A 27,226-nucleotide genomic window follows, 5' to 3' on the forward strand; every position below is an offset into this window, starting at 1 on the left:
AACAGTTCACTATGTGTGTGGTAATTAAAAAGTTAATTATTCCACCTACTACCTGGCATTTAAGTGCTGTTGGTCCAGCAGGTCTAAGAACTGAATGTTCTGGTGCACTGTAAGTTTAGGCTGCTGAAAGGCTTCTCCTTTCCAATGACAGAGTCTGATCAGAGATCATGATCTCATTTTTACCTGAATGAGTAAATGTTGATTGACTGCATTTCTTTTCAAAATAAAATAATATGATATTTTATTCTGGGGGGCTTAAAACCATATTTTTATATATTGTAAAAAGTTTTGGTATTTCTTTAGCTATAGAAAAAACTTTACAACTTCAGTTTACCATTTGACATATTACATGTGTGCCTCAAAACAGGACAGATCATTTGCCCTTCCACAATGGAAAATTGGCCTTTGGATACCCCTAATTGCTGAGAATTTTGACCACTTGTTCCCTTTACCTCCTATTCCTTTTTTCTGGATTAGGAGCATTTGTTAGGGATCTTTCTTTTGTGTTGTTCAGAGTAGTCTATAATGAATCTAAGGAGCAAATTCCAGTATGAGTTAATCTCAAACTAATGCCCCAGGTTGATGTGAGTGTAGAAGTTTAATGTTGTGACAAAAACTGACCTGGGATTCAGAAGATTTTGTTTTGTTTTTTGTATTAACTGCCTTAATCTCCGTACACTGTGTTCCAATCTGTGCACCAGAGTGAGTATTTCAAAACTTTATCTGGTAAATTAAGTGCTGTAAATAAGACTATTCCTGCTTAAAATAAAGCATGTACTTAAGTGGATTTGGATTTTTGGATTCCATGGTCAATTAGTACAGTAGAAAAGTATGCACATGAGTGCACATGCACTCCCGTTGCGCTGCTGGAGGTACTAAGTTTTGGATCTGACACAAAACCAAGTTTCTGGCCAAGCTCCAACTACTTTAATTACATTGTGTTAGACTTCCACTCCCCTGGCAATTATAACTGATATGGTACTCCTAATTTCCTGTCCTTAATTGTTGTGTAATCTTGATTATGCTGTCCAGAAAGAAAACACAGCTTAATGGAGCTAAAACTCTGTGGTATAAAGTTGATTCTTTATGTGTACATACCGTTTTTGGATCCATTAGAATGCACCTATGATTGCAAGTAACTTTGTCAAAACTACAAAACATAGATTAATTTCTAGGTAAGGCAGTTTTGTGAGAGGGGTAAGCAAAAACTAGGACCTAGAGCTAGAGGTCTAGTGAAGTACTTGCCAGATAGTATGTGTGAGCACACGGGTTGGGTGGGGTGAGAGCATCGGAAAGTGTGTGCCATAGCATCATTGCCAACCCCAGGCATTTAGAGACCTGAGTCAGGTCCCTAAAATCACAAGGAATTTTAATAGAAATAAAATAAATATTGAGAGCAAAATATTTTTGCTTGTGGCTTGAACCATTAGCTTTTATATTTTAAAACTGTTCTGTGCCGCAGAGGCTTACCTCTTGGTTTTCAAATGAAAGCTCAGATTCTCATGTAATTGCATGCCTCTGGGAGGGTGTGGCTTTTAGAAATGCAGCAAACAGTATGAGCCTTACAGAAAAACCATGAGTGTTGGCAACATTGGGCCTTTTGTAGTAGAAGTGGACAGTGAAAAATGAATAATTTTATGTAGTCACAAGCTATTTTCATTCTCAGATATTGTCTAGTTTTAAAACAGATTTCTCTTCTATGTAAATGTTTTTCCAGTCCTTTCCCTGGTGGAGAATGAGGTTGGCTTTAGTGACACAGTTTATTTGTCTTTGCTTTATTAGTTTGTTGATCTACACAGATTGCATTGTAAACCTATTTCTAATAGGCAAACTAGAGAAAGGGTGAGTAGTCTGGCAGACAACCCACCAGAGTGACATGCCTGGTTAGTAGGAAACTGAATTGTTTTCCTTTTGGGGGAGTGAGCCTGTAGTTATGACTAACGAGTGAACAATGTGCATTAAAATTAAAGTTGTATACATGTTTCCGGAGCATAAGCAATCACTTCACAACTTCAGGGAATCCTTTATAGTAACTGTTGTTCCACAGAAAGTTCTGTAGTGTTTAAGATCCCACCTTAACTTTTTAAAAATGTGTATAATATGCAGAGTGCCCTGTATTATATTTCAGTTCTTCCAGTGCTTCTCAGTGAATTCCTGTTCTGTGCAAAACCTGCTTGTACAGACCATGGAAGCATGTTGATTGACTGCAAAGCATCAATCAGTCTTTTGCTGAGTTACCTCAGAGAAACCGTAAAGCAAAGAGAACAAATGTGACCAGGACCATTCTTTCCTCTTCTGTGTTCAGCTTTTGTTTGAAGTGTGTATTTTGGGACAACATTTAGCCACAATATAGCTGTAAAAGTTAATGGAAGCCTATGTTCTCTTCTGTTGTTCCAGTAAGATGTTTATACAGCACTATAACCATACTTTTCATTTACACATCTCAAAATACTTTACAAAATACAGTAAGATTAATTTTTCCAGTCTTTCAAAGAGGGGCTGACAGAAAGCAGATTAAATTAGATGCTTAGCTCTTTGAGGAGCTCTGCTGATAGAGCTAGTCAGAACTTTGCCTTAAGACTCTTAGAAATTGGGTTTACTATAAAACTCAAATGTTTTTGTAGAAAGTGTCAGTCTTTCACAGAGAACAGAAGAATGGTTTTGCCAGGGGTATGTGCTAAGGACTCTAAGATATCTCTTGTGCCTAGTTCCTAGAGTGAGCTGGTGGGGCTTGTTTCTCAGTTGTAGTCTAGATTTGGCAAGAAGGCAGTACAGATGTAGCTTTAAAACCATAGAGGCCCGGAGTGTGTGAAACTAAATGCATTGATTTAAAATTTATGCACCAAATTCCATCACTTTCTAATTGTTTTAAATTCTGACTGTATGATTTAAATAGCTGTTATCTGAAAAAATATTTAAAGAAACCTGTGTAAGGAAATTGAGTTCTTCAGCTGGAAAGGAAGTTAGCATGTCATATAATTAGAAAGGGTGGGGAGGAGGAACAATACTTGTGTGGTGACCAAAGTAACCCCAAAACACTACTTCTAACCACTAAGAACCACATTCTTCATTTTATAGTGAAAATTGTTTTCCCTGTACTCAAAAGGAACAAGAACATTTTTTCACTTACATAAATATAGCATCTCTAGCTCTTTTAAAATACCATTTTGTAAAGTAAACAGGTAACTCAAATAGTGTTTTAATTACAGGTTCTTAGTAATTGATCTGCTATAAAGATGCCAAAGTAAAACAAATTTGATTGAATTTTAATTTTTTGAGGGGCAGCAGAAGGATCTGAATTGGGGGGTGGCAGGTGCTAGAGAAGGCTGGTACCACTTGGAGAGGACAGGTGATAGGGCCAGGCAGGAGCATGGGTAAGTGGCAGGGGGGCCAAGCAGGAGGTGGTGCAAGTGGGGGGGCAGGGGATTCAGGTATCATAAGGGCAGGTGTGGGTGCACGAGCATGGAGTGTGGGGGTGGCAGGCAGCTGGGGCGGGAGGGGGTGGGTGAGAGAGTTGGGGGACAACACAGCAGAGTGGTTGAGTGGCTCTGCTTTGTGGTTGTGGGGGGATTTAATATAAGGCCACCTTTCAAAAACTAGATTCTAGACATGGAAAATTTTAACAAATATATACATATTCCATGCCTAGAATCTAATTAATTGTGCGTTATCTTAAATTCAGAGTAGTCTGAGATTCCAGTAAAGACAGTCATTGTGGGAAGGTTGGAAGGTTGTTGTGGTGGTTCAGGAAGTGTACAAGGGGCAAGGATTTTTTCTGGTATCTCTTGTTGGACAACAGTATAGCTGGGTGAGCTTTTGGGCTTCAAGTGTCCTTCCTGTGGTCCTAGTTATGGGAATAGTTCTGGTTAGATAACTGCCATGTTATGAGGGGATAGGGGACTGTACAGTTATGTCTTTTGGACTCCTCTGCACTATATTTTTATAGCCTCAACTTGGAAATAGAGAAACCAATAACAAAATTCCCATTTCCTTCAGTGGTATAGTATTTGACCCTCAGGGAGTCTGTAGTTGTACTGTTATTGATTCCCATAAGCCAGAGGTGCTCAATCTTTTTCCCAGCAGGCCGGATGGGCAGTGCCTGATCCATCCATGGGCCAGATGATGTTTCTGATCCAGAGCCCAGGGCTGGCTCAGCAGCTACCACACAGCCACGCTGTGGGGGAGGGGGGCAACCCAGCCTGAGCCTGGTCCTCCAGGGGTGGAAGAGGGTCACCCACCCCATGGGCTAGGGATTGTGGGAGGGGGGGAATATGACCCAGTCCTGTAGGGGGGGAGAGGGCATGACCCACAGCCATGGAGGGAAAATGGGACCTGGCTTGGCCCTGTGAGGTGAAAGGGGCATTGCCTAGCCCCATCCCAACCCTGCGATCCTCCCTCACAGACAGGATAGGGGGTATGACCCAGTGCCAGCCCAGATTTCCTGACCTGTGGACCAGATGAAATGTCTCTGAAGGCTGGAGGTTGAGCAACCCTGCCATAGCCTAACAGCATGTATATATAATATTTTTTTATATGTGGTTTTTGATTAAGTGTTGTACTATGTTTCTGAGCCTGTAGCATAATTTCTGAACGTAGCAGCAGCAGGTGTGGGGCAGCGTGCACATGTCAGTCCAGACCATGGCGGTGCGCGTTAGCTTTGAGATCAACCAGGAGATTGGCTGCTTCGCCAAGCTCACCAACACCTACTGCCTGACGGCCGTGGGCGGCACCAAGAGCTGCTACAGGTCTGTGCCGTGCCCACCCTGCGCGCTCGGGCCGGGGCAGCGACCCCCGGCTCCTGCCGGGCCAGCAGCTGTGGCAGCCTCTGTTGCCGCCTGCGCGCAGGGCACGGCCAGGCCCGGGGCTGCCCCCGGCCCCTGTGTGGGGAGCGCCCCTCCCCCTGCCATTTCTGCACCGGCCCCCGCGCCCCTTGTGGCTGCAGGGGAAGAGTGGGGGCCCAGCCCGGCCCACCTGCTCTCGGGCTGGCCGGAAGGCTGTGGCGTCCCACCGGCTCAGGGCGTGTGCCTAGAGGGGCAGCTGCAGGGGTGGCAGGTGTGAGGCCTGGCAGGAGGTGCCGCTGTTGATATTGGGGCTCAGACCTCATCTCTTTTGCCTTTGTGGGTGGCGGGCAGGAGGGGGGAGCACTCTTGGCTTTGCACTTGGTGGTGGCAGTCGAGCTGTGCCCAAGTTCTGATGAACAGGCGAAGTGCTGCCGGCTCCTACCCTGGGGGTCTTTAAGACAAGGCTAGACAATTACCTTGCTGGGGTCGTTTGACCCCAGTACTCTTTCCTGCCATGGCAGGGGGTCAGACTTGATGATCTGCTCAGGTCCCTTCCGACCCTACTAACTATGAAACTCGGAAACTGTTGTTTACCATATCACTGGAAGAGAGCTAGCCTGTGCTGTCTTAGATCTCCACATTAGTTCATTGTGCCATCTGAAGCCACCCAAAACCTTTTGCCCTGTAGCACTGGAAGCTGAAGCAGTGTAGTGTAACTGTCATCTCTTTTACACTGGTATGTCCTGGCATGCACGTGCACTTACTGTAGGGCAAAGGATCTGGGCTGCTGAGTTCACACAACTAAGGGAAATACAGTGTTCTGTGTATAGACAGAACTGGCTGTGACGGTGTTCTGCTTCTTGAATAGGCAGAATCTTCTCTTAAGAAAACTGTTTATGTAAAGTTTTGCAAAACAAAGATTTTATGATAATGAGGGTCTGATTCTGATTTCACCTCACCCATGTTTTTACACAACACTTTGTGTAAAACTGGCAAGTATCTAATCAAGTCCTAAAGACCACAGAAGACTTCTTAGCAGAATAGCCTTTTTTTTTTTTTTTTAAATGTAGGTCAGATTTGTACCTAAATATAGTGTGTCACTATTTTTAAAATGGCTGGAAGTTTTCCATAGTTCTGACTTGGAAAGCATTTTGTGGAAAAGAGGACATACATAAGAACACCCAGGCTTCTTAGCTAGTGGCTTTTATTCTACTCTTCTGTTTGCACAATTTTTCCAGACTCCCTTTTCTCCGTGTGGGTGACTAGTGTTTGAAATTTGCTATTGCTCTTTTTAAGTGAGGAAATGCTGTTGCAACATCACTTAAAAGAAAACAGATTTATATAGTTTATACTCTATGTAGGATGGTAACTTTTTTTTAGTGCAGCATTCATTTACCAGATGAGCAGAATTATTATCTATATAGAAAAAAATGGAAAGGAAACATTGAACATGTATCATAGTATCATAGTAGCTAGAGTCGGAAGGGACCTAGGTAGATCATCTAGTCCGACCCCCTGCCTTGGCAGGAAAGAGCACCGGGGTCAGATGACCCCGGCAAGGTGCTTATCTAACTTCCTTTTAAAAATCCCCAGGCTAGGAGCCTGCACCACTTCCCCTGGAAGCCGGTTCCAGGCCCTAGCCGCCCTGACTGTGAAGTAGCGCCTCCTAATATCTAATCTAAACTTACCCTCCGCCAGTTTGTGACCGTTATTCCTGGTCACTCCTGGCAGCGCACGGGGGAACAGGGACTCCCCCAATACCCGCTGATCCCCCCTGACCAGTTTGTAGCAGGCCACAAGGTCCCCCCTTAACCTTCTCTTGTGGAGGCTAAACAGGTTCAGGTCCCGTAGCCTCTCCTCATAAGGCCTGCCCTGCTGACCCCTGATCATACGAGTGGCCCTCCTCTGGACTCTTTCCATATCGTCCACGTCCCTCTTGAAGTGTGGCGCCCAGAACTGGATGCAGTACTCCAGCTGCGGCCTGACCAGTGCCGCATAGAGGGGGAGGATCACCTCCCTGGACCTGCTCGAGATGCATCTGTGGATGCATGACAGGGTACGGTTGGCCTTCTTGACTGCCTCGCCACACTGCCGGCCCATGTTCATCGTGGAGTCAATGACGACTCCAAGATCCTTTTCCGTCTCCGTGCTGGCAAGAGGGGAGTTCCCCAACCTGTAAGTGTGGTGCCGGTTCTTCCTCCCCATGTGCAACACCTTGCACTTATCAGTGTTAAACCCCATCCTATTCTCATCCGCCCACTGTTGCAACCTGTCAAGGTCAGCTTGTAGCCTATTGCACCCTTCTAGTGCACCCACATCCCCCCACATCTTAGTGTCATCAGCAAACTTGAACAGGGTGCTTTCTACCCCGTCATCCAAGTCACTGATGAAGATGTTGAACAGTGCGGGCCCGAGGACCGAGCCCTGCGGAACCCCACTGCCCACGTCCTTCCAGGTCGAGAAGAACCCATCCACTACCACCCTCTGGGTGCGGCCCTCTAACCAGTTGGCGACCCATTTGACCGTGTGGGCATCGACACCACAGTCTCCCAGCTTTTTGATGAGGACAGGGTGAGAGACAGTGTCGAAAGCCTTCCGGAAGTCCAGAAAGACTACATCCACAGCAACCCCTGCGTCTAATGATTTGGTGACCTGATCGTAAAAGGCCACCAGGTTGGTCTGACAAGACCTGCCACTGATGAACCCATGTTGGTTGCCCCTGAGCATGCATTCCCCCGCAAGGCCCTCCTGGATGTGTGCCAGGATAATTTTTTCAAAGAGCTTACCCGGGATTGAGGTAAGACTAACTGGCCTGTAATTTCCCGGGTCCTCTTTTTTTCCCTTTTTGAAGATAGGGACCACATTGGCCCTCTTCCAGTCCTCCGGCACCTCGCCAGAGCACCACGAGTGCTCATAGAGCCGCGCCAGGGGTCCCGCAATGACCTCGGCCAGTTCCTGTAGAACCCTAGGGTGAAGATCGTCCGGACCAGCGGACTTGAACACATCCAGCCTCTCCAGAAGTACCCTAACTAACTCCTCGCTAACCCCTGGCCCAGGCGTGTCTCTCCCGGGGCCCGAGGGGGGCCCAGCAGGGAGGTGGCTGAACTGGTCCCTACTTAGGAAGACAGAGGCAAAGAAATCGTTAAATATGTTAGCTTTGTCATCTGGCGTGATGACTAAGTTGCCCATCGTGTCCTGCAGGGGCCCCACATTACCCGGGACCCTCTTTTTACCCCCTATGTATTTGAAGAAGGACTTCTTATTGTCCCCAATCCGGGAAGCTAGTCCTATCTCCATCTCTGCCTTGGCCTTCCTGACTGCCCCCCTACATCCTCGGGCGACTGTAACATAGTCCTTCTTGGTGATGACCCCATCTCTCCATTGGGTGTATGCCTCCCTTTTAGCAAGGAGACATTCCCGGATGCTCTTAGTGAGCCATGGGGGTTTATGTGCCCTCCTGCTCCCTTTGACCCTTGTTGGGATTACCTCCCTTTGGGCATGGAGGATCGTCTCCTTAAGGAGCAACCACTCCCCTTCGACATCTGATTCCCTTCCCCTCTGGGTCCTCAGCGCTTCCCCAACGATCCTCCTTAGCTTGTTGAAGTCAGCCCTCCTAAAGTCTAGGGCTGTTGCCTTGCTGCAGCCCTTTGCCACCTTACGCTGGATGGTGAATTCCAGCAAGCGATGATCACTGTCTCCCAGGTGGCCCATCACCCGCAGCCCCCTCACCAGGTCATCACCCGTGGCCAGCACCAGGTCCAACAAGGCGTCTCCCCTGGTGGGACTGTGCACCTCCTGGGTTAGATGGAGGTCCTGCACTCTGGCTAAGAACCGACGTGAGCGATCAGACTTGGCTGACTGCTCCTCCCAGCAGATGTCTGGGAAGTTCAGGTCCCCCATGATGACCACATCCTTAGCCCTCACTGCCTCTGTGAGCTGACCTAAGAATTCCTGGTCGAGCTCTTCTCCCTGGTTGGGAGGTCTATAGTAGACTCCCACCATTAAGTCTCTCTCCCCTGGACTGCCTTTTACTCTAACCCAGAGCACCTCAGAGTGCCCCCCCTCTACCCCCTTGCTGATTAACGAGGAAGTATATTCCTCCTTGATGTAGAGTGCTACTCCTCCACCTTTCCTTCCTATCCTGTCCCTCCTGTATAGCCTATAGCCCTTGACACTCACCGCCCAGTCATGCGATGAGTCCCACCACGTTTCTGTGATCCCTACTATGTCAGGGCTGGTGACAGCTAGGAGGAGGGCAAGTTCCTCCTGCTTCTTCCCCATACTTCGAGCATTCGTGTAGAGGCATTTGAGGCCTCCAACGGTTGTGCCCACTGACCCCCTAGTCTCAGCAATGCCCCGTCCCCCATCACTTACCTGTTTCTCCCTTTTGACCATTGGTCTGGGCTCGCTGGCTGTTGCTGGGCCTGGTAGTTCATTGTCTCCTCCGCCCTCATCTTCCCCCTCCCCCGACGAGCCTAGTTTAAAGCCCGCCAAAGGAGGTTCACCAACCTGGAAGAGAACACACGCTTACCTTTAGGGGAAAGGTGGAGCCCATCCCATCCCAGCATGTCTCTCATCACGATGTGCCGGTCATGGCTGAGGAAGCCAAAGCCCGCCTCGAAGCACCATTCCTGTAGCCTCCAGTTGGTCTCCGCTATGCACATCTCGTGGCGTCTGCCTCGACCGCTCACTGGCAGGATGGAAGAGAAGACCGCCTGTGCGCCCATCTCCCTCAGCACGCCTCCCAGAGCATGGTAGTCCTCCATCAGGCGATCAGGGGCTCTCCTGGCCGCATCGTTAGTACCCACATGGACAAGGACCATGGGGTAATAATCAGTGGGCTGGATGATGGACTGGAGCATCCCCTTCACATCCTGAATCTTCGCTCCGGGCAGGCAGTAGACCTCACGTGCTGAGGGATCCTGGCAACAGATGGGGCCCTCTGTACCTCTCAGGATGGAGTCACCAATCACGATGACGCGACGCTTCCTCCTCTTAGGCCTCTTGACTCCCGCCGCCCGCACAGGACATTGTGTGCGCAAAGTCTCCTCCCTGGTATCTTCCACTGCTCCCTCCTCCTCCAGGGCTGCCAGGGCCTCATATCTGTTCTCCAGATGGACAGGAGGAACTGGTGCCGCAACATGGTTAATAGCCCTGGCGCGGGAGACCGTCTGCCACTCAGCAGTGGAGGGCTCATCCCGGGCTGCCCTCTCCTCTGTCGTACCACCCTGCAGAGAAAGAAAATACCTATCAATTTCCTCCTCTGCCTCACGGATTCCCCTCAGCCTGCTAACCTCCTCCAGGAGCTCCCGCACCCGTTCCTCCAGGGTCCTAAGGCGGATACCTACAGGACAGGTGCAGGAGTCCCCAGTCCCTGCCCCCCCAGACCTTGCCGGGCAGTTCCCGCAGGCCAGGGGGTTGGAGGACGGCAGCCCCCCCGAGGGCTCCGTCTGGGTGGAGGCCTCGGACAAGCCCCGGGAAGGCCGCGCCCCCCGGGCAGGGGCCCTGGCAGAACTCCGTGTCGACACCATCGCAGCAGTTGCTGCCCTTACTAGCAGAGCAGGGGTCAGCCTCTGGGCCCCGCCTGCTCACCCGCCGGCGCGAACGCCGCCGCAAACGCCGGCGCGCTCTTACAGACCGCGCCTCTGTTTGCGCGCTCTGTTCGCGCGGCTCCCTACCGGCTCGGCTAAGAGGGACCCAGGGTGCTTCCCCTCCGGATCTGGCTCAGCTGCGCTGGCCCCTCAGTCCCTCAGCCCCACTTACCTTAGGGGGATCAGCTGCTGCTGCCCCCTCAGCTGCTCCGCTCGCCGCCGCCGCTGCTACTGCTGCACTCTCCTCCGCTCCGGGTCCAGAAAGGAGGCACACGTGTGGGAAGGACACACGTGCGCCTGTGTCCCTCTTCTCCCCACTGCTCCAGACCTCCAAGTGCCGGAAGCTACGTCAAACCGCTGTTTATAAAGGAGGCGGTTTGAATTACCCGCCTCTGCCTTACCCACCAATCAGGTGCTCCGGTGTCACCGGAAGTGCCTGTCGATGATCCCGCCCCCTGAGCACCCCCACTGGGGGGATCTGGTGAGACTGGAGCCTGCTCCCCTAGGCTAGTCCCGGAGGGCACTCCCTGGCTTGGGGGACAACCCCCTAGCCCTCACCTGTTTGCGCGCTCTGTTCGCGCGGCTCCCTACCGGCTTGGCTAAGAGGGACCCGGGGGGCTTCCCCTCCGGATCCGGCTCAGCTGCGCCGGCCCCTCAGTCCCTCAGCCCCACTTACCTTAGGGGGATCAGCTGCTGCTGCCCCCTCAGCTGCTCCGCTCGCCGCCGCCGCTGCTACTGCTGCGCTCTCCTCCGCTCCGGGTCCAGAAAGGAGGCACACGTGTGGGAAGGACACACGTGCGCCTGTGTCCCTCTTCTCCCCACTGCTCCTGACCTCCAAGTGCCGGAAGCTACGTCAAACCGCCGTTTATAAAAGGAGGCGGTTTGAATTACCTGCCGCTGCCTTACCCACCAATCAGGCGCTCCGGTGTCACCGGAAGTGCCTGTCAATGATCCCGCCCCCTGAGCACCCCCACTGGGGGGATCTGGTGAGACTGGAGCCTGCTCCCTTAGGCTAGTCCCGGGGGGCACTCCCTGGCTTGGGGGACAACCCCCTAGCCCTCACCTGTTTGCGCGCTCTGTTCGCGCGGCTCGGGAGCGCGGCTCCCTACCGGCTTGGCTAAGAGGGACCCGGGGGGCTTCCCCTCCGGATCCGGCTCAGCTGCGCCGACCCCTCAGTCCCTCAGCCCCACTTACCTTAGGGGGATCAGCTGCTGCTGTCCCCTCAGCTGCTCCACTCGCCGCCGCCGCTGCTACTGCTGCGCTCTCCTCCGCTCCGGGTCCAGAAAGGAGGCACACGTGCGCCTGTGTCCCTCTTCTCCCCACTGCTCCTGACCTCCAAGAATATTAATTTATACCTGTGAAACCCTTTTTTATTAATTGCAGCATACTGGATTACAACTTAGAACTGTGTAGAAATTTCTGTAGCAGTAGCAGAAGTTTCTCTTGTAGCAGATAAAACTAAAAAAAAAGTTTGTGAAGGAGCCAATTCTAGTATCTAGATTAGTGGTACTCAACATTTTTAGATTGAGGGCATCCCTCCATAACTTTTCTGCTTTTAGCAGCACCCCAATTGAGAACCAGTGTTGTACCCTCTCAGTTTACCTCAGTGGTTCTCAGCTGGGCTGTTGCACCATGGCTGCAGCTGAGTGAAAGCACTCCATGTGCCTCATGCAGAGTGTAGAGAGCCTGACTGGGAAGTGGCTGTGACAGAAGTAGGCATCCTGGTCCAGTCATGCATGCTTCTGTTGGCAAGAGAGGTGTGTCAGGGAGTGCCACGTGCTGGTACTGCCATAGCCTGGAGAAATATACACATCTCCACACTGCTGCCAGAAAAAAAGGAGGGTATATAGGGTTTGTTTACATATTTTGGTTTACTGGATCTTGAAGGATTTGACTTTTAAAAGTATGGCCCCTATGGGCACGTCCACACATACAAACGTGCGCTTGCAACAGCTCAAATAGAAGCAGTACAAATTTGAGCCGGGGCTTTTTGCCTCAGCTCACGTGCTCGGACATGCACTTTGTGGAGCAAATTGTGCCACTTGGGGCAAAATAACCCTGCCTGGTTTCTCCCAGATGTGCAGCCAGGGGGAGCTAGAGCCTGGGGCCAGCACCTGTGTTGTCCCCAGCAGTATAAAAAGCTGCCCTGTCCTGGCCCCATCAGTACAAAAAGCTGCCCTGGCAAGTAGCTCAGGGCTACCTGCTCTCAGGAGCTTCTGGGGCCCAGCCAATTGGTACCTGGGGACACTACCCCTTGGGCCACCTGGACTGCTGAACTGCAGCAGTCTGGCATTCAGGGCTGCTGCCTGGCTGTGACCTGCTGTGTACCTGCCAGACCCGGCTGAGGCATCTGCCCCTCTGGGCCAGCTGCCAGTGGGCTGTGGCTGCAGAGTTGGCCTTTGTGCGGCACTACTGCCATGTATGCCCCCTGCCCAGCCATCTGGGCAGCTATCGCCTGGAAGATGTTCCCAGTGTAGTGGCCTGCTTTGAACTGTCAAACCATGTCTACCTGGCCTCATTTGGCCAGGAGGTCAGCCAGTCAGCTGGGTCCAAGGTGCCAGCTCTGAGCAGGCAGGGTCTTGCCACTGGCCTCCCTAGCAGGAATTCTGGTATTCCTTGATTAGAAAACTGAAAAATCCCTGATAAAAAAAATCCTTAAGTCACTCTGTAAAATACCCCAAAATCCATGTTCCCTACAATTAAAATGAGAGAGAGAGATCAGTCAGGCAATGTTTTATTGATATATCTACAGTGGTGAAGCAATTTGGGAGACTACCAGTGTCTCTATCATAATAATAAATTTGAGTTCTAAATACATGTTTCATGAATATATGCTTTGCTGCCCCCCACGGGGGCTATACTTCCCCCCCAAAAAAGATTATAGCCCCCCCCCCGCAGGGCCCACGTGCCCCACCCCTGCTTGCTGCCCCACCTGGCCCCATCCCCTGTTGGCTGCCCCACCTGGCCCCATCCCCTGTTGGCTCCTGCAGCCCCCACAATGGCTGCTCCCTTCCACTGCAGCCTCCAGCACTTTAAAAAAAAAAAAAAGCCTAAAAGCCTCCACTCACCAAGCAGGGGCTGTGGGGGCTCCTGCTGTTTTGCCAGTAAGTGCTGAGGTTTGGGGTTTTTTTTTGGTCTCCCCACTCCTCCCCAGGATGCTGGGGTGGGGAAGAGATCAGGGGGAGGGGAGGGATGGGGTTGGATGGGGCAGGGATCAGGGGCCAGGTGGGGCTGGCAGAGGTCCCCCTCCTCCAGCCCCCTGACCCCTTACTTGCTTGCAGTGGAGCCTGGGTCCAGTTCCCTGCAGCTGGCTCTCTGCTTGCCCTCACGGGCAGGCAAAATGCTTCAGCGTCAGGGTGAGGGCTATCCATAGAGACACTCTAGCAATCAGAGCAGCTCTATAGAGGACCCAGCCTCTAGACCGTGCTCTGCTCCACCTTTTTTCTCTGCGGGGTTTTTTGATCCCTGGATATCCAGGGGTCTAATTTTGCACCTGTGCTGCAAATTTGCAACACGGGGAACATTTTCTTATTCCTGCTCATGCTTCTTGCAGTGTTTCAAAGGGGCTTGAGATGCTGCAAGAGGTGTATGCGGGCTTATCTGGACGTGCCCTATCTGTTCATTGTCTGAAATGAAATTGTGTGTGGAGACTTACAGGTGGACTTGGCATTTGCCTGCTGCCATTTTCAGTCTATAATTATGAATTCTGAGCTCTTTTTTTCATTAGGTATTTGTTTATAAGTTACAAACTATAGCTAGATAGGCAGCTGCTGCCCAGTGGGTCCCAAACTTGCATAATACTGAGCTGTTTTTTTATTAGTATTTGTTTATAAGTCACAAACGTGTGTGTGTGTGTGTAATACACACACGGACTTTTCATCTATAGATCTATATATAAAAGTTTTTGACGTATAAACAAATACCTAATAACTTCCTAACACCGACACTGACTTTCAGTGGAACAACCCTTTAATGGTGTTTAGTCCCAAGAAACCTCTGTCCTTGGTTATAACCCATTAAGTATGTTGTTGCTGGTCAATTTTTTATCTTTGACTTGGTTACAAAAGAAAGAGATGATATTCTTAGCTAGCCTAAGAACAGTCCTCTTGAATTGCTACCCATCATTCTCTTCTGACAGAATCATGCTTTGAGAATCCTTAGGTTGTATAGTATACACAGCCAGATTGATTTATTGTGCAAAAGCTACAAAAATACCAATGAAAGTACATTCTGTCACATCTTGTAAGTAAAGCTGTGTCAGATCTGCTCAACACAAATGAGGAGCCTTCTTGCTTGCCCCTCTGACACCTGATCCAACAGCTGCCAAAACTACCAGTTATCCACTTGGATTCATTTCAAATCTTGCCTTCAGTCTACTGAACAATTCTGTTCCATATTAGTTCTGCTGTTTAAAATGCCTTAATGCTTGCTTCGTTCTTTTTGCCAGGATTCCCACCTGTAGGCTCAGTTTGCCTTCATGCCACTTATGCCTTCTTGCAGCCTTTCATGCTGTTTCCTATGCAGGGATCCTTCTGATCTCAGTTCATCAAAAACATTCCCTTTCCATTCAGATCCCTCTAAGGCCATCTTCTTTTCCAGGGGCCAGAAAAAGCTACTTGTCATTGGACAAAGGCCTTTCCTTTCCTGTTGGGTAAAGGACATCGGCAGATTGACCAGTAAGGAACCACAAATGCTTGTGTTTCTTAGGGAAACAGTGGGTTTCCTCTGGGCAGTGTTCCAGCCTGCAGTCCTGCTTGGGGCTGCTGGGAGACACAGGGGCAATGCCAGCCTCTTCCTAGTGGGTGGACTGGGCCAGAAGTGCTGCACTGGAGATACGGGCAGTGCCAGCCTCTTTCCTGTTGCGGGGGCTGGGCTGATGCTGGACTCAGCTGGGCTGGGTGTGCCACACTTCTGCAGGTGGTAGTGGGGCGGGCAGACCATGGAAGTTCTGGAAGGGGTGGCTATAAGGGGGGGGGCGACTAAGGTGAATTTTGGGGTGGCTATATACCCCAAGCCCTAGTGTCACCCCTGTGCATGCGTGTGGCCGCACATACTAGAAACACAGCTGAGCAGCCAGCTCTCTGCAGGTAAGTTTATTGTGGGGAAGGGGCATGACAGGGAGACAGCTCAAGACTCCCATGGTGAGTGATGGAGTGGGGCAGGGACTGGGGGCACTTTCCAGCCAGGACAGTGCTTGGGACACGAGGCTGGGAGTGGAACAAAGCTACAGGCAGCTTGTGGGGGGTGCCACAAGCTGATGTGGGCTTCCCTGAGCCCACAGCGGGCAGCCCACATCTGCCCTCACCCTGCTGGGCTCTGCTTTGGCCATAGCAGGGGTTAAGAGGAGGGGGCAGGTAGGAGAGATGGACATGTGCCACCCCACCCCCAGCCCAGCTGGGTCCACCCAGCCTCCCCTGCAGGGCACAGAGGCCTGCGCTGCCCTTGGCAGTGGCAGCACTAGGAGGGGAAGCCTCCTTCCACCCCTCATTGGAGTCCAGCTCCCATGGTGAGGAGGGGGCCTCCAATTTTGTGGTTGCCCAGTAAATCTTAATCCGCCTCTGGCAAAGGGAAGAGTAAATTAAGAATTCAGAACATAAGTGTGTCCTGTATAACTTGGATGCTGTCTGCCTGTGTATGTCACAAGGTGTTCAAAGCTTGCTTTGAATAATTGCTGGGCACCAGCTTCTTGGGGAGTTTTGTTCCCAAGCAGCATTATTTCTAAAATTGCAAACTATAAGCATGTTGGACTCCTTTGTTTCTTCTCTAAAGGACCCTAGCACTCTCCAGACACTGTAATATATACAAGATTTCCCTTATTAGTTTTCCCACTGGATTTGGTAAATCAGCTGTTTCATATTGGACAAGTAACACACACTCATGTTCTGATTGCTATATGAGTGGAGGAAATCTGTTGGTTATCTTTCTGAATGCAAAACCACTTTTTCTATTCAAAACTAACCCACATCTCTTTAGAATAATTTTTTACCTGCTGGAGTCACAATAACATGATATCCGCTTAGAAAGTCTTGATACTTCTCCAGTTGTGATATAGTCTTAGAATCTTGTCTTAAATATGTATGGGCCTAGATTACTTTTAATTTGAATAATAAAAATATGCTTAATACATAGCAAAACATTTGCATAAAATCTGAAGAACAGGTAGTAGAATTTAACACAGCGTGCAATTTTTTGATCTTTTGGAGTACTGCTAATACAAGAAAATTCTCTAAAAATCTTTTTAGAAAGTACTTGATGAGCTTACAAGTAGAATCTCATCAGAATATTTCCTTTTGAACTTCAAAGTAGCTACTGAGCACAGTGAACAGAAGATTCATTTAGGAAAGGATTAGAGAAAATTTACGTTTAAATGCTTAGAGCATGTTAATAAACCCACATGTTCACTATTCTATTCTCCAACTAGAACAGCTAGAAGAAGGCAGCTAAATGACTGAAGATATTCAGAACTTCATCTTTGCTTCATAACTAACTGTATTATTAAATAGTGCTGTGTGCATTTGTTTTTAGTCAAGAAATTGATATTTGCCCCTTACATTTGAAACTCATGCAACTACTTTACTCATTTTAAAATATAGTTAAATGATCATTCAGATAGGCAGTTGCACTACCATGGTACTGTCAATGCATATTTGATTGTTGAATAATACTCAAATTTGCATTTTGATTATGGTATTATGTAAACTTTTCAAGAACTGTTTTCTGCTTCTGTACAAGTTACGTTTTCAGTTTGAAGACAATGGCATAGTAGCAACTTAATGTCCATCACTAAGTCATACGTGATACTTCTAAGTACAAGGCCAGATATTTAAAAAAGGTATTCCAACGTCTAGTCCTCATTGATTTCAGCTGGACGTGAGTGCTTTTTAGTTCTTGAAAGTCTGTAACTCTCATAGAAATGAAGAGAGAGTGGTTCTGCTGAGTGCCTGCCATAATCAGGGTTTCATGGACTGTTCCTCCTTATTCATATGCACTTTGTCAGATCAGTTATTATAGGTTTTTTAAATTGATGAGGTACACCTACATAACCCCCTAAAACATCCTGAAATCTGTTAAAGCCTCTCTAATACAATTAACATGATCTTCAGTTTTTGATCTGGGATTTTGAATTGTTTGTTTGTTTGTTTGTTTTTGCAAAAGGTTTATCCAAGGTAGTCTACATTTACACTCACAATGGAAGTGTAAAACAAGAACTCTTACCAATTTCTTTTGGTATCTTTCTAACTTTAGAATAAAGAACAATTATATGCACCATTCAGTAAACTTTAACTTCACAGGCTGCTGTACACCTACCAAATATCAGCCTTTTGATATGCTGGAGTTACCATATGTTGTCAATTTAACTGGTGTCTCCATTCAGCAATAAAGTTGCTCTATAACTACCAAGAATCTGCTGCTGGGGTGTGTCAGCTGTACTTTATACTTCTCTTCTGATATTTTTACAACATAGGTGATATTATACTCCCTGTCAGATATTACTATTGGCTGAAGGTAAAGTAACTGTCTGAAATACTTGTTTTTTAGAATAAATAGGAGGGATTTGGAAACTGAGTTTTAGTGAGACCTATTGTAAAAAAAACACAAAACAAAAACTCTGCAGTTCTGGTCATTGTCTACTTTAGGTCTGAAAATCAGACAGTCTCATGCTGGTTTTCTCACAGACTTTCTGTGTACCTTGAGTTACTGTATGCCTCTCTGCCCCAGTTTTCTCATTTGTAGAGTTCAGACTTCCTGTGCAAGGGGTGTTGTGAGACTTTGGCCCCCCTCTACATGTGTAGGTGAAGATGTGGTGGTTCTGATGTGCATGATTTATGCAATTGTGCCTCCTGCTATTTTGCACGTGCCATGATCCCTACGGCTCAGGGGTACAGGAAATCCCTGGACCCTGAGGATCGTGGTTGCCATGATTCCTAGGACTTGGTGAGGTTTATGTTGGGCATAGTTCATCCCTGTGGCTAGGAGCCTGTCCAGAGGGGGCTCCCAGCTGCAGGAAAGACCCTGCAATACATGCAAATTAAAGATCAGTGGCAACCAGCTATAAACTTAGTACACATTTTTGAGGTCTAACTTTATAGCTGGTTGGAACTTTTTATCATGTGATAGCGACTTTGCACGTGTATCTGGTCTCAAGGTAATTGCACAATACCTGTAATGTATAGAGGGGACCTTTGTAAGGTATTTTGAAACCACTTGTGATAAGTGCAACACATTCTCATTGGCATTAAGCCAGCAGTTAAGCATGCCTTTTGCAGATGGAGCTATTTCCATATTTAAGTACATTTCAGTTCTTTTGAACATGTCAGAATAGACAGAATCATTAATTGTTGAGGACATGTTTCTGAATTGCATTCAGGAAAATTCAGTTCTTGCATATTTTAAAGCCCCATTGATCTGTGCTGCTTTTGTTTGTGTAGGCTGGCAGAACCATGTTTAGAAACCGGTTTAGCTGGAACTGTGCTTAATACTCTGTATAAGAAGTGCTTGGTGAATGGCATGATGAGAAGTCTCTAACTTGCTTAAGATTGTTTCTCTCTTTTTAGCAGTTTGAAATATTTCATGAATTATGGGCCCTTATGGACAGCACCTGAAAAATCTCAGGCAGCAAAATTGCAAATGGGGATTGAGCTGTCAGAATATGCATTTTATACTGTCATTCAGGAATCAACCCCTGACCTTCAAGATTGGAAATTTCCATTGTCAAGGTTATAAAGCTACAAGTCCCAACTACTAATCCTGTTATTTTAGTAGTATTTACCCTGTTCGTTTAAAATCTTTCAAGTAGATTGCTTGTGATTATTGACCGGTGTCAGAATCAAATACCAGATACACAAAAGCAAGTTAAGAAACAACAATATCATTTATGGTTGGTGAATGACTGTAGAGGAGCTTAACAGAGTCAGAGGTCTCAGTGATAAACTCTGGGAAGGTTGCCAGACAGAGTGCATCAGCATCCTTTAAGACTCCCTTTCTTGCTGATGGTGTAATAGAAGGCAGAAGAAAACTGGGAAGATTGGAAGGCATGAAGATGTACATTCTGTACATGTAATATGCTCTCCATTCAGTTGGTCAATTAATTACAGGTTAAAAGGCCAGTTTTGACAAACCAGAACACATTGACCAGACTGGGGAAACCTGATGGGGGAGTTGACAAAGCCTCTGAAGACGGATGATTGCAGGGAGAGCAGCCATAATGAGCAGAACATGGGTGGACTGTTCCTCCTTGCATCCTGCATAACTACAAGTTTTCACACCTGAGCTTTTCCTCTAGGAGAGGTCCCTTCCCATACACTCCTATGATAGGCCTGGTGTTACATTATAGGCCAGTGTTTGGAGGGCTGAAGGTTCAAATTTGATGATAGAAGCTGAAAACTCAAGCAGACCTTGACATCAGAGTCATTTAAAGACATTTAGAGTTCTGTAAGGTCATTAAAAAATATAAACTTCTGATATTTCATGTTTTATTATAAAATGTCAATGCTGTGCATAGATCTTACTGAATAAACTGAACTAAGGTTTGGTTGGTTATTTTATTTCTGTTCTGTCCTGGTGTCTTTTGTCTAAATAATGTCAACTTAAGATGATGGAGTGGTGGAAAATGCACTTAATTTTTAGGGTGCTGTAGATCAGGAAAATCTGCTGAAATATCCTACCTGAACTTCAAATCTATTTCTAATGCTGAGGTGAATTTGACTTTATTTATGCTACAAGTGGAAAAGGCAAAGTTGTCTTCAGCACACTGGTGTATCTAGCATAATTCCGAGCGATTGTAGTACTTGACAAAGTAAATATTAAGATAAGGTTCCCTGCCACAAGGACCATCAGTGCACTACTTTGCAGGGTACTGTTGCTTTACCAGATGAACTGTGCGTGTGTTTTATGCAATTGTAATTGAGATCTTATAACATACAAGAAGCTCTGCATCTTCACATGATGGTCAATTAATTTCAGAAAAGTACAAGTATCCTTATAACTCATTGAGGATAGTGTTATATTTTTAGCAGCGTGGTTAAATATTCTAAGTATGGCGAGTTGACATATTAGTTACATTAATTGATAAATACATTAATCTACCTACCAGTTGTCATATTTCTTAAATGGGTAACTGTATATTAAATCCAAGGTACTATGAATTCAGCTTATATTACATATGTGTTTTTGGAGTTTGTCAGAATTTTCAGAAGTGTAATTTTGTAAAATTCCCCATTTGAAATGAGCATTATTACTGAAGTAGAATATTTCAGCTCTTATTTTTTATGACTCAAGTATATTTTTTATTAAACTTGAGTAGACTTTATGTGCAGAAGGTGGTAACCTTGTCATTTGTTTTAGTTAGCTTTCATAGTTTATACAGACTGCTTTCTTATCTTCCAAGATCATTCTTTGACTGTTCAAGTCACATGAAAAAGTGTTGACTGCTGTTCCCTGTCTGGAACAGCTTGTGACTGTTTACTGGAAAAAGCTGCAGCTACATTGTGAAAAAATGTGCAGTGTAATATCTCTGAATATCTCCACCATTGACACTGCCATAGAAAGGCATCTATTGACTTACAGACTTCGTTAATGCAAAAAAAAATCTTTGTATAAGTCAAACCAAGGATTTTTCCATTTTATTCAGTCAGTTTCCTAAATCGATGCTGAAATTGTTTGCAAGCTTCTTCATATTGCTCTCTGTAGCCATCACATGAATGATGAATCCATACTAAAACCCTGAGTAAGTATTTAGATCAGAATATATTGGAAACTTTCACTGGGCCCCTTGGAAATGGCATCTGCTTTTAAACTTTCAGACGTTTGGTTGCAGAAATGCTTAAATGTTGAGGTTGAAAGCATACTATTTTGCATACTAACTGCTTTGAAGAGGCTAGATAACCTAACTCCAAAGTTCAAAATGGACAGACTTATTAGTGACTTTAGTACCTAACGTAAATGTTGAGCAGGATAGGGTAGAGCAGAAGGGAAGTTATTAGTCAAAAGATCTGGTATGCATTTCAGATGTGAAAAATAAGGCAGAAGGAAGTTATTTTGAAATAGTGAATAATAAGGTTTCTGTGCTGCTCTGCAAATTTGGAGAAGATGTAGAGGAAGCAAGGAGGATTGGCTGTAATGAAGATTATGATCTGGGTATATTCCAAATGTTGTAGATTCTCACTGGTAAAATGGGAACTGGTTTTGCAAATAGTAAGAATAGTAATGGAAGGAAAAAAGGTTCCTTAATTTGGGGGGGGGGAAATACTGAAGGTTCCTTAAAATTACCAGAGATACTTCATTAGTACAACTCTTAAATGCTATAAACAAGAGAACTAAAACAGAATCCTTAACAATTGTAATCAATCAACATCCTACAGATGTGCCATTTGACAGAGCAGGAAAAGATACCATGCTCAAAAGATTAGATATATTAAACTGCAGCTCTAGTCCAACCTTATAGGGTGGCGAGTTCTGGTCACCAGTTAGAAAAATACTGATTAGCTGGATAAGTTAAGAGAAGAGCAAGAATGGCCATGTTTTCTCACACGCAGTATATCTCCAAATAAGACGTGCACCTTGTTTTTGGTAAGGCAGAAAAAAGGGGGAAGAGTTTTTTGGGTTTTTTCAGATAAGGCTTCATGGAGCAGGGGTAGACCTAATCTTCAGCTGACTTACCCTCATTTTCCTGCTTAATTAGAAACAAATCCTGGCAGCTGCTGCTGAAGACTGGTCTCTGTGGTGGATCTCTGATTTTGGGGGAAAAAAAGAGTTCCAAAGACTGTAAAGTAGAAGAGAGTTGAGGAACAGCTAGCATATAGCAGAATTCCCCTGAGAAAGGTTAGTTTGATTAGTTGTGATAAACTATAAAAAAGGAGAAGTGATCATTAAGACCTCTGGCATAATAGACAAAGAGTCATTAGGTCAATGGACTCCCTCAGCCATCTGGATAGTAATGCTGCTGCTGCTGCATTGTGGAGCAGGAATCAGAGAGGTGCTTCTACAGAAAAAAAATCAGCTTCCCTCCTTATGACATGCACCCCAATTTTGGGGGGCAGAGTTGTGGGGGAAAGGTACATATGGCATCAGGAGTCTGTAGGAATTGACTAGTTTTAAGATGGCATAGTTAAAATTAATGTAGTTTGTGTGTGGGGGGGAACATAGCATTCAAATAGCTGAAGTTTGTCACAAATGTAAAGAGAAATTTAGCATAGTGTTTGCTGGTACCTTACAAGTGATCCTGAAGTATGGAACGTGCCTTTGCACCTAAATAGGACAAGACTGTGGCATTCTCAAAGGAGCTAAGGATGCTTCTGTCCAGGGCTATAGGGATGAAGCTGGGCTCTCTCACAATGACAACTTCCATCTTGCTAGAGTGAAGTTACAAGAACTCAGAGCAGGGACTTTTTCTTCTTTCCTTGCTGACTATTTTACTGGCACCTGATAGTGTGGAGGAAGAAATTGCCCATCTAGAAATCAGAGGTAACAAGTCAGATTTGGAGCTTTAAAGGGCTGATTCAGAGAATGGAATAGGACAAAGCCTGGGTCTTGGGGCAAAGGATGGAGAAGTGACTGGGACTGGCTGGGCAAGGAAACTAATTCTGCAAACCAGTGGAGTGTTGGGGAAGGTAGGCAGAGAGAGACAACGTGGTCGGAGAGTTGAGGGAGACTAGGACAGAAAGTTAAAGTGCCAACAGAGCATGCATGCTGGTGATTTCTAGAACCTGTATGCATTGCCCAACTGCTAGGCTTGGGCATCTGAAGGGGGAGTAGGTAGATCTTGTTTTTTCAGAGTAGTGCCAGGCGCAGCAGGGAAGCAACATAGACATGGTTGAAGGCTCCCAACCCTGCTGATGATTCATTGGGATGCCACATGATGCTCCATGGTGGACTTTGCTGTTTCTGGTTTGCTTTTTCAGACGACAAAGAAAACATACAAAAATTGTTAATTATGGCAGTTGCAAAGTCAAGGACTCAAAAGTTACCAAATGCAAAAATAATAGACATCTATATAGTTGTTTTGTGGCCCCTTGTTCATGTGCCTTGAAAGTAATATTTAATTACATGAACACATGCTTCCCCCAGCACCCCATGTCTTTCAGTGTATGGAAGGGACAATGCTTATTACTTGAACATCAGTTCAGTATTTTGTTTTTCCCTTTTTCAGCATGTAGCCCCTTTACATATTTACCTGCATGCTCCAAGTTCTGCTTTGAAGAGAGAATTGTTTTCCTCCTTATGTCTTTGGTGGACATTATTATAGCCTGAGTGCTTCATGAGTCTTAATACATTTTCTTAACATCCTGTGAAGGGGACTTATTTACCTTTTACAGATGGGGACCTGAAGCATAGAAATTAATTAAAAGATGTACAGTTCAACCTCTGAATATTAGTCAGCTTCCTCCTCCACAGTAAGGTACCAGCAGGGCAATCAACAGGGAAACAGAAGAAAGAGTCCCTGCTTTCAGTTCTCAAAGCTTTGCCCCACTGTAGCTGGACTGAGCAATGTTTTTCAGCATACCTGGCATTATACAGCACTTTACAAGTTCCAAGCACAGCTCCCATTATCTTTACTTCCAACTGTGAGTTAAGCCCTTCCAAAAGAAAAAAAAAAAAATCAAAATTCTCCATTTATGCATCAGTAAAATAAGAAGCAGTTAATAACCATTTGATTTACCCAGCATCATAGAGAGCTCTTTTAGCAGAGGCAAGGATAGAATGCAAGGGGCCATTCCATGACAGTGCAGTAACACGTATCAATCCCTAATCTAACTGAACTTGCTTGGGTACTAGAGCTGGCTCGTGCTGCCTGAAATTGGCCAATTAACTTGGGCAAAATGCTCCGTTAACACAGCTAGACTGCTTCCTGTATCCCAGCCAGCTCAAGTCTCTCTACATAGTACTGTGCTGTAGAGTGTGGATGTACTTTAGTTTCCTGCAGTTGCTTTCAGCTGTCTGTACCCATGAAACCATATTCCCTTCTTGCCATCCCATGTGTTGTTCACTGTGCATCTTTTAACTAGTCTCTTGCTATACCATCCTAGTTAATCTCCCAGGCAGCTTATTGATGGAGGCAGGGGTTCTGTATGTGTGGGAAAAGCAGCCTGTACATAGATTTTAATACAACAGCAGGGTGTATACACCCCCACACATACCCACCTCATGTATATATATGTTTTTTTGTATTTCCCAATTTTGAATACTTTGCAAAATTCATGTGTTTAAAATGTTGTTTTTTTTGTTCTTAAATTTTAAGTATAGTGAGTGAAAATTAGAAAATACTCTGCAAAGCTAATCCTCTGCTGACATATAGGTAGACAATGGGTGACCTATTCAGGTTGTCTTTAATTCTGTCCATGAGTTCTGCTACTTAGCACCAATAAATGAAGCAGCTAGTGGTAAAGTCTAATGAGCAGCTAGGTTTTCACCTGGGAAATGCCGAACTTCTCCAGGCCCCAGTTCAAGCCACAAGAGTTAATTGCCCAAGATGACGAAATCGCTCATGATTAAGGTTCTCTCCCTACCCCACCCTTCAGACTTTCTTTTAAAAATGAACAAAAATCACTAGAAAGTTAAATTTTGGATTTGTCACGTTTGACAGCCAGCAGAAGTGAGTAATAGAATAAATATGACTTTTCAGACGTGGAAGGGAACTTTCTACATGCCTGGACCTTTAGTTAGTTAGGACGGTTAAAGTGACAGCCTGGGGTCTATGAGCACCCCTGGGTTCCCACTCTGCTACTATGCCCCCCTCATTACTGCAGCTGCAAAAATAGCTGGAACCTTTGGACTCCCCTTCCCTCTTCCTCAGCCTGCCCCTGCCCCAGGGAGCAGTGTAGTACAGCACAGGAAGTAGGAGGTGGGGTTGGGGGTGGGTGAGCACATGGTGCAGAGTGTGGGTGGGTAGAGGGGCACTTATGGGCATATGGTGCAGCAGCAGGTGCCTACATGGCTCCTGGCTTGCTTTGGTGTGGCCTTTGTATAGCCCCTACTGGTGCAATCCTTAAGGCATGTGGCCCTTCTGAAGTTGGACAGCTCAGCAGTAAGTGATAGATTGCACATCCGAAAGCAAGGGTGGTATTGTCACTGATTTAATTATAGAAACCTCTGTTCCGGGTGTTACTGAGTTGTCTTCTATTCTACCTATATATTCCTTTCTTAAAGGGTAGATTTTTTTTACATGATTCTTCTTACTAGAAGTCTTTGTCCAGGAAGTCATGAATAAATTTACATATATTCATGTTAAGCAACCTCTTGCTAGACAGATTTCTTAACGTCATTCATTAGCAACTGACAGTAGACGCTTTGAAAAGGAGTAACATCTTCTTTAACGTGTTTGTAGTTTATTCCATTTCCTTTTATGGGTTCACAATGAGGACTAATAAAGAATTAGATGTGTAAATGAGAATTTCACTTCTGACAATTGCCTCAGTTTGTATCCTTCAGACTAAGAAAAAATGAGAGAGATTTGAATATAATTTTAAAGAAGTCTTTAGAGACTGATTTCTTGATTTTATTGGAGTGTTTCTTTAAATGAAGTATTTCTTTTAAACTATTACTAATTTTTAAACAGATGGCAGTTTATCTCATTGTCTAGAGCAATGGCTGAGTTTTTGCAGTGAAGGGGGGGGTATTACTGCTTAAGTCTCTATTTTAGCCCTAATAAAATGAGAAGACCTTTTTGCTAAAATGAGCCCATCTCAGCTAGACAGAATTAAATTTCAAGTTTAAATTATTATAGCTTCTAGTCTACTACTTGAAAAATGTAAAACAATATGGTCATTTGTCATTAAATTTTAAGTTTTCTTACCTTACACTTTTTCTCTCTCTCTGTCTGTTTTAGGTGAAATTGTGGTAAACGAAGTTAATTTTGTGAGAAAGTGCATTGCAACAGATACAAGTCAGTACGATTTGTGGGGGAAACTGGTTTGCACTAACTTCAAGACTTCCTTTATTACAGATGATCCTATGCCACTTCAGGTATGTCTTTTGGGGTTTTTTCTTCACATAATTGACACATTGTGACTTTATTTACTTCCATTTTATTAATAATTTTATTTAAATAATACTAGATCTCCTAGACTCTCACTTGCAGCATGTTGTAAAACAAAGGTGAAGAACTTCAAAGGTGAAATTAAATAGCCAATTCAGACATTATTGGTATTCCACTCCAAATTCACCCTATTTGTATTTACTAGAGCACATCATTTCAACTGCAGTATTAAAGCAGAGGGAATTAATGATGGAAGTCCACCTGTCTATTTCCAGCTATTTGACTTCTTTAGGCAATGATGTTTTAAAGAGTTCTCTTTAATAGTGAGAGAGAGTGAGAATGAGAGAGAGAGCTTTAAGTTAGCATCAGTTTTGCAAAGAAGTTTAAGAACAACTTCCAACTTCTGAAAGTTGTGGGATCTCCTTCATTGGACTTCTAAGTGCATATCAGACATCTGTTTGTCTGGGATGGCTTTGCCATATGTGATCCTTAGTAGTAGGGGTTGGATTAGATAGTTTCCACAAGATTCCTTCTACCCCCGGTTTTCTGATATAACATGTATCCATCTCCCTGAAGACAGTAAGAGAACAGGGGTTTTTGTTTGTTTGTTTTTAAAGGGAGAAGTATCATGTCACTGCAGACAAAAAGTGACAGTTAAGATTGTTTTAACAGCAAAGGGGGAAACCATTGCTTCATTGAGACAAAAAATATACTAGGATCACAACCTTAGTAATTTTACGCATTACAACACAATATTAACATTTGAAGAGTCCTACATTAAACACATTTTATAGTAGACTTAAGGATTTTCATAATTACTCTCTTTATACATACAAAACCAAATTTCTGAAGTTTTGAAGGAATTTAGTTCAGTCATGGCT

The 27,226-nt window shown here is 45.5% G+C and overlaps 1 protein-coding gene across 1 annotated transcript in view; it reads left to right on the forward strand.

The window, feature by feature from the left end:
- MTMR10 (myotubularin related protein 10) overlaps positions 1–27,226 on the forward strand; it is a 71,585-nt gene that overhangs the window by 3,935 nt on the left and 40,424 nt on the right. Inside the window, exon 3 of the mRNA XM_090028139.1 lies at positions 26,196–26,332. Within this exon, the coding sequence (XP_089884265.1) occupies positions 26,196–26,332 (137 nt within the window). The remainder of the gene's footprint in view (positions 1–26,195; positions 26,333–27,226) is intronic.

The sequence above is a fragment of the Crocodylus siamensis genome, chromosome 15, assembly GCF_052110815.1.
Source record: "Crocodylus siamensis isolate JL-2025a chromosome 15, ASM5211081v1, whole genome shotgun sequence".
Taxonomy (NCBI): Eukaryota; Metazoa; Chordata; order Crocodylia; family Crocodylidae; genus Crocodylus; species Crocodylus siamensis.